This window comes from Macrosteles quadrilineatus, unplaced genomic scaffold (genome assembly GCF_028750875.1).
Source record: "Macrosteles quadrilineatus isolate MER2022 unplaced genomic scaffold, UCM_ALF_1.0 Scaffold_5__1_contigs__length_97177068, whole genome shotgun sequence".
Taxonomy (NCBI): Eukaryota; Metazoa; Arthropoda; class Insecta; order Hemiptera; family Cicadellidae; genus Macrosteles; species Macrosteles quadrilineatus.
This window is the reverse complement of record NW_026542598.1, coordinates 91,629,072-91,639,677: the sequence shown is the minus strand read 5'-3', so window position 1 is coordinate 91,639,677 and position 10,606 is coordinate 91,629,072. Positions and strand designations below refer to the sequence as shown.

At 34.1% G+C, this 10,606-nt stretch overlaps 1 protein-coding gene and 1 long non-coding RNA gene across 2 annotated transcripts in view; one reads left to right on the top strand and one right to left on the bottom strand.

Moving 5' to 3' along the window:
* The first annotated feature begins 603 nt into the window (after positions 1–603).
* LOC128994154 (uncharacterized) overlaps positions 604–10,606 on the top strand; it is a 230,738-nt gene continuing 220,735 nt past the window's right edge. Inside the window, exon 1 of the mRNA XM_054418477.1 lies at positions 604–2,471. Coding sequence (XP_054274452.1) covers positions 632–2,158 — 1,527 coding nt within the window. The 5' untranslated portion in view covers positions 604–631 and the 3' untranslated portion in view covers positions 2,159–2,471. The remainder of the gene's footprint in view (positions 2,472–10,606) is intronic.
* Positions 2,830–4,902, bottom strand: LOC128994158 (uncharacterized). Its single transcript, XR_008490872.1, has 3 exons — positions 4,845–4,902; positions 4,148–4,237; positions 2,830–3,584 (listed from the first exon to the last, which is right to left on the bottom strand). It is a non-coding gene; the product is annotated as an uncharacterized LOC128994158 (long non-coding RNA).

The window sequence follows — 10,606 nt, the reverse complement described above, 5'->3', positions numbered from 1 at the left end:
TATTCTTTGAAGTGTAGCGAAAAGTAATGTTCAAAACACAAGTGAAAGTGGGTCCATACATATTCTTGACCAATTAAAGTGCTCGATAAATCTCGAACTTCAAACATGGTCTCAGATATGTAATGACTCACTTTCTACTCTTATTATGAAATATACTATTTGTCCATGTGGTGAACTATATACTTTTCATATTGCATCAGTAATTAACAAACTAAGCTAGAAAACAAAATAATGTTAAAGATTTTTATTTGCAACTGTTTAAAAAAAAAAAAAAAACAGCAAATGCGCTAACGAGTTACAACAACAATAATAATGACATAAAATATATAAAAAGAGTAGGCTCAACAACCGTCCTTCAGCTGGCTATTCATGATCATCAGGGCTCACATCATGAGTAGGTCATGTGTTTTTTGTACAATAATTGAATGTCTGTCGTAGTCTCGTAAGTCTAGAAATCAACAATAGCTTTAAAATATATGATGAAAAATGGCAACTAGGTCCAGGATAAATTCTTAACATTTAGGCCTATTGAGATTTCTCTAAGGGTCAACTTGATGGCTCGTTATGTGTGAGTAAATATATTGTTAGTATTTTTTAATTAACACTTGTTTCCTATTACAGATTCCATGACATGGGGAAAGCACTGGACATTGAGCATTTGCCCCTATTAGTTCTAGATGCACTTGTTCCTTTTCTCTCTGAAAAAGATTTAAGCAATTGCATGGGCGTTTGTAGAATATGGTACAGTATTTTTAGTGATAATTTATTTTGGAAAAGACATTGTATAACTAGCTCAAATCACTATTTTTCAAAAACTAAGTGCCTTGTTGAACCTGCTTTTCAACTAACAAACGACACACTTATGCCCATTGAAGAAAACCGGCTTCAGTTCTTGCAGGAGCAACACTTATTTCAAAATGTTAGATGTGGTCGCTTCAGGAAGGAAGTAATTGAACATGAAGATGAGCGCTGCCGCTTTCTGTTTCCTTATGTATTATTTTTGGACAATGACCATATATGTGAAAACAGATATACCCATGATGAAGGTCGAACATATGAGACTCGAGTTTGGAATTTAGCTGAGACTCCAGTCCTAGTATTGACTATACCCCACTGTTTGAGTGGATTGCGGGAAGCTAAAATTTATAAAATAGTCAATAGCGATCTGATAGTTGTCATTCAGTGTAATGTAGTACAAGTTAACAAAATCAGCTTGGATTCCAAAAGCTGGGTTCGGAAACATCTCTTCTTTTTTGATAAACCGGAAGAGTTCTCTCGTAGTTTAACAGCTGATTGTGATATTGAAAGTATCGTGGTCTCAACAATTAGTGAATTTCCAGAGGTTGAGTTTCATTGTAAGTTTGTTTTTAGTGGGCAATACATGATTGGAACCTATGAACATGGGGAATCTGCTCTCTTGCACATTTGGGACGTCAATACGGGGAAAAAGGTTAAAGAAGACAGATACGAAATCGGACCAATAGAAAGTATAACTTTACAGTCTACTCAGCAAGTCACTGAAAAGGTCCTCGTAACCTACTGTTTAAAACATGTCGCTAACATAGGAAATGATGTGGGAAAGTGTTGCTCAATTATTTATGATACTTCACTGTTACAGTTTATCCTGCCCAGTCGGTTTGTTCACGATTCTTATATGCATGATAAACGTGTGTTGTTTTTTGATGGCCATTTGAGTGTCATAGATGACTATCATCCCCTCGAGATAGTACATCATCATGATGCAATGAACCAGTATAAAACTGGACCAAGCACATCTTTACTACCTGATTATATAAAAACATGTCCTGAAACCACTGTTCATCCCCTAGGCAGTAACCTACTGATAACTACCGAGCAAGAAATATACCTTGTAAATCCTGTCAATTTAGTAACCAGTTGCCTATTGAGGGTCGATTTTCAACTTCTTTTTACTGAAATGTTGGCTGGAAGATTTATTTTGTTGCATGGATACAATGATCAACGCTTTCAAGAGGTATGGGAGATTGGCAATGGCAAAACAGAATGCAGAAAAGTTATGTCCATCGCAGAATCCATCACACCAAATGAAGAACTTTGTATTACCGGGACGTCAAATAGTGTCTGTTCTAAACTTGTTTTAGAGCATGAATACACAACTATTGTATTGAATTTCTGGTAGAAAGTAAAATATGTGGTCAGTGTTGTGGCATGACCTTGTCATTTTCAGTCATACTATGATCAGGTTTAAATTAATTATTGAAGACCCACTGTTAGTTGATACAGGATCACACTTTTTTGTAATTTACCTATTTAGAGTTATTAAGTTTATAAAATATCTTGAATGTTATTATTATTGTTATTTGGTTTATATAAAGTTTATGCAATGTTTATTAGCAAATTTCCCATATAGGGAGAATAAGCTATTACCGTAGTACTCATGGTAAGACCTGGACCAAGGAGTGATATACTTTTTCGTTTTGAGGTCCCCAGAGGTTGGCCTCTGTTCGAATATATAATATAATTTTGAATATGATTTAGTTTGAAAATATATAAACTGATTTAAAAGTGTAAACCTACTTACTTTCAAACCCCTACTTTTGATGTTAATAGATCCATAAGAATATGACAACATACCTTAGTGTAGCAATAGCATCAATTGCTTCATATTGATGCTTCATGAATGAGATGTTTTACTATAATTCTTTAATTTTAGTCAAGCCCCCTCACATGTAGCTTACTATATCAATAAAAAAATTAAACTTTAAGCAATATTTTACAAAACGTATACAACCTCACTTTAAAACCAAACATAACCCTCCTCAATCTACATAAAGGTCACAAACATCTTAGGCATCCATCTTGACAACAGACTAAGCTGGGATAACCACATTACACAACTTTGTAAAAGATTGGCTAGAATAACCTGTCTCTTGAGAAAACTTAAATCATGTGTGAGTTTTAACACTTTGGTAATGACTTACTACGGTTTGTTTCACTTACAGCTGCTTTATGGTTTGCGTCTCTGGGGTGGTTCACATTTGGCTCAGAAAGCATTTGTTTGGCAAAAGAAAGCTCTTAGAGCCATGCTAGGATTGCAAGATCATGAATCCTGTAGGGATCACTTTTCCAATTTAAATTTGCTTACACTGCCATCTATGAACATTCTTTATAATTTAATTAAAAAAAAAACAACCCCTTACAATTTTCTAGCTATTCTCATCCATACAACACGAGGCACAAAAACAACCTAGTCACACCTCAAATCAGACTTTCAAAAACTTTAAAAAGCCATTTTTACATCCAACATATTTTCTTCAACAAGCTACCCACTTGTTTTCGTGGACTACCTTACAAATATATTGCTAACTATTTTTAAAGTTGTAACTATTATACAATTTATGGTTTATCATTTATAATTGTTATTAGCTTTCAAATTATAAGAGTAGAATAATACAAATATTTCACGAATGATGTTATAAAAAAATACAACAGATTATTTTTGGTACATAAATCGTCACTAGTTTAGTTTTCTTGTAAATCTACAACTACTGAAATATTTTGAACTGAATTAGCAAAATTATATAAGAAACAATCTGTGAAACCACCTGAAACAGACAAAATGTATATTATGCATCATCGGTTTTCATAAAAACAAAAAGATGTTCCATTACTATGACCAAGATAATCAATGTAGTATGAATTCTTTGGGAAACCGTAAAACCCTATCAATCTATGACTACCTACTCTGTTCTCGATAATCATAGGAGCATTTGATGATCTATTGATTTAACATGGAGTTATATATTAAATTTCTGCCATTGTTTTTACACTTAGATTTAAAGAATTAATCTACTAGGTTTGAACTTTGCACACTCTTGTGAAGCAAAGGGTACAAGTTCGATCTACTAGTTCTGAGATAAATATACTACCTACTCAATTCGAACTACGTATTGAGACTTGAATCAGGAATATCTGTTGGTTTGTCATTTGGCTTATAATATTGATTTTATATTAATCATAATTTTGATCCATATTACTCATTAATATATATAGTTATATTGTTAAACAATATAAACTACATTACTACTGAATTTCCAATAAATGAGTATTTTTAATTTCTTCTTTGTGAATTGATTAAGTAAATAATCAGTTTATATTGTATGCTTACTCCGTAAAATATGGCTTTGGAAACGTAGAAAAAGTCCCAACCATTCAACGTAATGTTCCTGGATCTGATGTTGACCAGAAACTTACGAATCTGTAACAGAACAAAATCTTAAACTTGATCATTTAAATACAAGATGCTTAAATAATGCAAAACTTGATAAATATTTGTAATAAATTTAACCTTGATTTGATGTTACGGTATCTTCAACACTGATCTGGCTAAGCAATCATTTGCTATGCTTGGAAACGAATCAAATCAGCAACCTTCACATGTTAAGGTAAGGATTATAATCACCTAAGTAACTAAACAGAATTTTTGAATACTCTGTCTCTTGTGATATCCTTAAATTAATAGTGCTGCACCCTGTTGGTAATCCTTGTAACTTTTATGCTGTTGAACATCATAGAACAGAACCAACTTGTTTAATTGAGACAGCTGTTAAGATTCATTAATTCCTTTTAAATATGAAAAATTATAAGATTAACATGGGGAACTACAGAGCCACTGGGGCGGAGCCCGAAAGGGTTTTTGAGATAAGAATATGCTTTAATGTTAATCGGGAATGTGAGCTATCAGCATGCCAAATTTCAGCCCAATCCGTCCAGTAGTTTATGCGTGATTGAGCAACACACACACAAACATACACACAAACTCACAAACTTTCAGATTTATAATATTAGTAAGATAAGATACCTACTTCTAGGATTGTGCTGTTTTCTGAAGTATCAGACCTTTTCCTCAAAATACGGTATAAATTCACTGGCGTTTTATTTCCCTGCAAAATAAATACAATCATCAACCTATAAAGTAAATAGGCTGGTATGTTTCAGTTTGTTACGATAAAAAAATCATTCCATAAAATTAAACTATCAATAAAGTTGTGGAACTCCTTATCCAATCTTGTAATGTGAAATCGCCTAAAACCTTGTTTTAAACAACCACAAGAACTTATGGTTCTGAAATGTGGTTTGAAAATAAATTATCTATATATATAAAATCCAATGTATGTTTGTTTGTCCTTTATGGACTCCGAAACCGCTTGACAGATTGTAATGAAACTTTCAGGTATTTTTAAGCATTATTCAAGGATGGTTTGTGTGAAGTTTGGTGCAGATCCCTTAAAAGGGGTCAGCCCCAGTGGCTCTGGGATTCCCATGTTAACCTTATGAGTAATCATATTTAAATGGAATTAACACGTTCGCTACTGCAATAGTACGAAATTTTCCATTCACATGGACCAGCGACGCACATATGCGACGGCCGGTTTCCACCCATAGACTGCCGTCGCATATATGCGGCAGCTAGTCACATTAAAATAGACTGCCGACGCATATTTGCGTCGGGGTTCTAATGTTATTAAAATGCTTATATCTTTGTAGTAGTCTATTTGAAGGCACTGAATTCCCTGCAGTGGTCTACAGAGATGTCTGACGCACAACTGCGTCGCTTGGTCTGTGGATATGATGATTGGTGACGTCATATAATAGTTGGAAAAACTGGTCTTTACTTTTCTGCATCACTGTATGTATGTATGCAGTATGTATGCTGCATTATCCTATGTAGCTTTTATATTTGTTCAGTTATAAACTGTTCTTGAATAATCTGTTTATTTTTTTACTTTCTTTCACCTTAAAACACAAAAAAATGAACTGTCGCATATATGCGACGTTTAGTCTATTTCAAGAAAACTATGATAATTTTCACTATTGTCTTCGCTGTAGACCGGGCGTCGCAAATATGCGACATTACAAAAGGTTATGAAAAATACAAAAAACCAAGAATAATTTATTTACAAACACGATTGTAGCGTATTACAATGTAAATGATCACTGTTTTACAGGTTTTCGCCCGTGGTCTGTGTGTACTGTTATCCAAGTGACAGCCGGTCTATGTGTAAGATTCAAATGTATACCTCGGTCTGTGGCAATGACCGCGGCGTCGCATATATGCGACGCTCAGTAGCGAACGTGTTAAAGAATCTTAACAGGTGGTTCAACTAAACAATTTGATTCTGTGATGTTCAATAGCATTAAAAATTTAATAGGTTTACCAACAGGGTGCAGCACTATTATTTTTTGTTTATGACAACAGCTAAGTTGCAACTAAAAGGTGAGTGAGCGTATAGCAAACGAACTTCAACCCAGAGGTGGGCTAGCAAAGCGAACAAGCTAACCTGAAGCCGAGTGAGCGCAGCGAACGAACTTTAATCAGGACGTGATTGAGCCATGCGAACGAGCTCATCTTGAAAATGAACGAGCATTTGACATAAAACCACATTAGGACAGGACGAAATTTGTCAGGCCAGCTAGTTGGATATAATAGAAACATTAATTTTCTTCATTACATTGGTTTATCCAGCAAATGTACCATATAAATCAAACCACCGACTTTGACTTGAGCAACAGTTCTATTGTCAAAACTGAAGATTACTAGGTTGAGTACACTGAATACCGATAAAATTAATGTTTTCTCTTATTTTAGGGCGGATTTTATAATATGTTTACTCTTTGGGTTTTTTAGCACAGAGAAATAAGAAACGGAGGAATCATTCAGTGGTGCACTTCAGGGGCCAACCTCTAGTCACTGGTGTCTACAAATAGTTTTGGTGTCCAACCCCAGTCGCTGGTGTCTAGCCCCTACCACCACTGTTGGATCGCTTCTCCTAACCCCTTTAGCACTCCTTTCCCCCTTGCCATCGTACTACAACGCTCATGCTGGACAAAGACCTTGTAGCACAATGACACCACTCAAGCTCTTACTTGCCCTCACTATGTTGTTGTGAGCCTTAGCGCTTATGTACGCATACAAGTTACAAGAGCCGAAAGCACACTTCTCTACTTCTCTGTGGCTTTTAGAACTAGAGGACAAGCATTTGAAAAGTATAAAATTGTTTGCCTAGCTCTTTTGTCCTAAAGATCTTTATGAGCTAGTGTTCTTGTACATCAAATTGTTCACATCTATATAGAACGTATGTAGCCAATTTTTCATTCAAATAGAACATAACAGAGTGTGCTACAGTAAATTTAATTTCCTGTCGAAGGCTCAATTTAGCTGTGTTAATTTTCATTCCAGAATTGGCTACAATTTAAACAAGAGTGTGGAATGACTACTTCTCTCTACAGTTTAATCTAAAATGTAGCAAAAGTAGTATAGTCTAAGTAAATTATACTTTAAAAACCAACCTCATCAAGTATTTGCTGACAAGCAGAGCACAGAATGACAAAATCAATCAATAAACCACAAATAGAGTAAAGTGTCAGTTGTAAAGCGATGAAAGTTTTAGGATTTTCAGCAAACTTGGAGCTCCAGATTTCAGGGGTCACACACAGGAGGTACACAAGGAAAGTCATTTTAACGAATGTTGTGCTGCAGAATAGAAAAACGTTAAAAGAAAATGCACGGGAAGCTTGAACAAGCAAGTTGCCAGTTTTCCAATGTTTCCTCCGCAGATTTTCTATTTTTTCACTTTTCACATCTTTTTCCAACTTCCCATTTGACAATTTTGATAATCTTTGGTTGATTTGGTTGTAGGACATCGAGGCGATGCTCAAAACTGTTAGAAATGTGTAGTTAACTGTGGTTGACACGATAAAGCAATTGCATATTTCCAATGCCAGTAGAGCAGTTTGGTATTTCGATCTGAAAAGTTGATTTACAATTGAATAAAGTGAAGATATCTAGACCAAACGAGTAACGACTATTTAACACAGTTTACATTAAAGGACTCTTCAGGTGATAAGTAGAAAAGCAGCTGCCCAACACAATGTGCTCAAGCAGACAGTAATATCTCATAGCATATTTCTATGACATAGTCTGTTCAAAATTTTTTTATGGTCACACTTCTATGGGTATTTTTGACTTAGGGCTAATGATGGTGGTATTAATTGAATAGGTAGTTTAGTTTATGGGGCTTGCATTCAAATATGAAGGTCGCTATGGTTTGATTCCTAGTGAGATTGTTTCTGGGCCCAGAACCCTTTGCTGATCAATTAAATTATGATGCATCAAGCAAAAGGTCTGTTTGACAGTAACAAGACTAGGATTTAGGCAGTTTCCTTACAAAACAGCCAATAACATAGACGGACACAAAATATAAAAAACATTTGGTGGGATGAAGAACTGGAGTGAGATGATTATACACTTATATTTTCCATAATAGGTTAAAGGTACCTGGTGGTGTTAATGAGTGCAATTCACTCCAAAAGCTTTACAACTTTAATTTTGTTTAAGTTTACAATAACAGGGTTGTCTGTAAATTAAAATCCCCACCAAGCAGCCAAAAGTGAGCTAACTAAAGTCAGATATTATCAAATCAACGTCATGTCTTTTACTTCATTCTCTACTATTATAGTTGGTCCCCACCCCTATGGAAAAAGTCTTGTCATGGTAGGTATTATAAATCGTTGTGAAAGAAAATTTATGCCCCCGCTAAGTATGAATCGTATTCTGTGATTAGGTGTCTGTTTCATTATATAATTATTTACAAGGATCACAGAATTGGTTTAACGTACGCAGGTTTGCTGGGATGAATTCTGGACACCTGGCCAATTAAAATTCAGGTTGAGGACCACCTTATGGGACTAAATGGGTGCTCTCGAAAATGTTAGGCATGGTGTCTTTAACTGTTAGATTTTCTTCGATACAACAAAGATACAAAAAACATCTCACTCCCTTGTAAACTCATTTTTGTATATTAAAATACCAGCATTTGGTCTCTGTCTCAATAGTGATACAATGATTGTGATAATGGTTTACATAAGATAAAGACTACACTATAATATCTACTGTACTGTATTTAAAAAATCAACATTTGCTAACACTACCCTACCTAGGTGACATTCAAATTAATTTAGATTTGTAATCAATCCTTAAATTGTAATAGTTACCTGTGAATCCCCAAACGTGTTAATAGGAAGTTGAATTGTGCTATGATTAAAATACACTGTATGTTCTGGAACAAGAAATTTAAGAAAGCACGTGAACATTTCGGCAAACGACCACCACTCGAGGCCATAACCTTCCTCCCTAGTTGGATACATTTATGGAAATGTTTCATGTTGATCAGAGGTAGAAGCATGGTAACTGTGTCGGAGAGTTGGTAAAACCCGGTTATGACCATGGTCAAAACCATGTCTGGAGGGGCTGCAGACATCATGAGGACGATTCTGTTAAGTCTAGAAGCTGTCAGAGCAAACTGACCAATAGTGCAACATATGAGCAGCTTTCTCAGCCGTGGCTGTGATCCTGAAATTAATTACATTTAATTAATATTGTATAACATGACTTGCTTGAAAGCCGTGTCCTTGCCCCTTAGTTTTTGTGATGTCATTGAATTTGTTTAAGAAATCACAATAAAATATAGTTGTCTGTGTATTGTCAGTAGAACCATAGACAAGAGAAGTTTTCAGGGTATACTTCAACAAAAATCAACTTAAAACTCAGCATCTACCTAGTAACCATCTATTTATAGGCAATTAACCTTATATAGACACAATAAACCTTTATTTATATATCGGTAAGTATATGTACCTACTTCAAAAACTTTAACAACAATATCTACTTTGACAACATAATCTACTTTAGTACATCAAAAACAACATAATTATATTTTTCAACAACATCAGCTAATGTACTTCAAATCAACAGCACCATTTTATCTAAGACAAAAGATTGTTAAATTTTTTTTTATTTATTGAGTGTACAGTATTCACTCCTTTTCAGTCTATTTTTTCTGTCAATTTAGCATCTTAGTTCGGATTTACAAAACAAAATCTAGCCTGGAATTCGTCATAGAGCTATCATAAATATACCTATTTAAGGCATTTTATTGTGTTTAATTCACCAACTCTAAATGTATTTTGACGTGTTACATTAGGTACACTCCTAGTATTAAAAATGTATAACTTATTATTCGTGTGGTACAGTGGACTTCCAAAATACTTACGATTTTTGGCAAAAAATATATTCTTCTCCAATACAACTGGAAAAACTCCGAGAAATTGTAACAATGTGAAAGTAGTTTCAAGTTTCATAATTTATAACGATTAATTTTTATTAAAATTCGATGCTATTAATGAAAATAAATTAAGTAAGTAAATTATTGTGTTATTTTTATAAGCCGTCAATGAATTTGAGGCATCTATACTCTTTTTACCCAGAAATATTTTGTGCAAAGTAATAGAAATTAACTTTGATAAAAGGCAAAAACACTTAAGATACGACAACAGAGTAACAATAGGAATTTGCTGTTTCAAGCTGAAAGCTTGTTTTGACAATATGCCACTTTTACCACTATTGTGTTTTGTGTATGATCAATATCTTCATAACAATACGACATTTTGAATTTTATAAAAAAAAAATAGAAATACAGTTTAAAAATGGACAACATTTAATGTTGAATACATTTGAGTTATTGAAATATTTTAAAATAATTAATTGAGGAAAAACATACATCTCAAA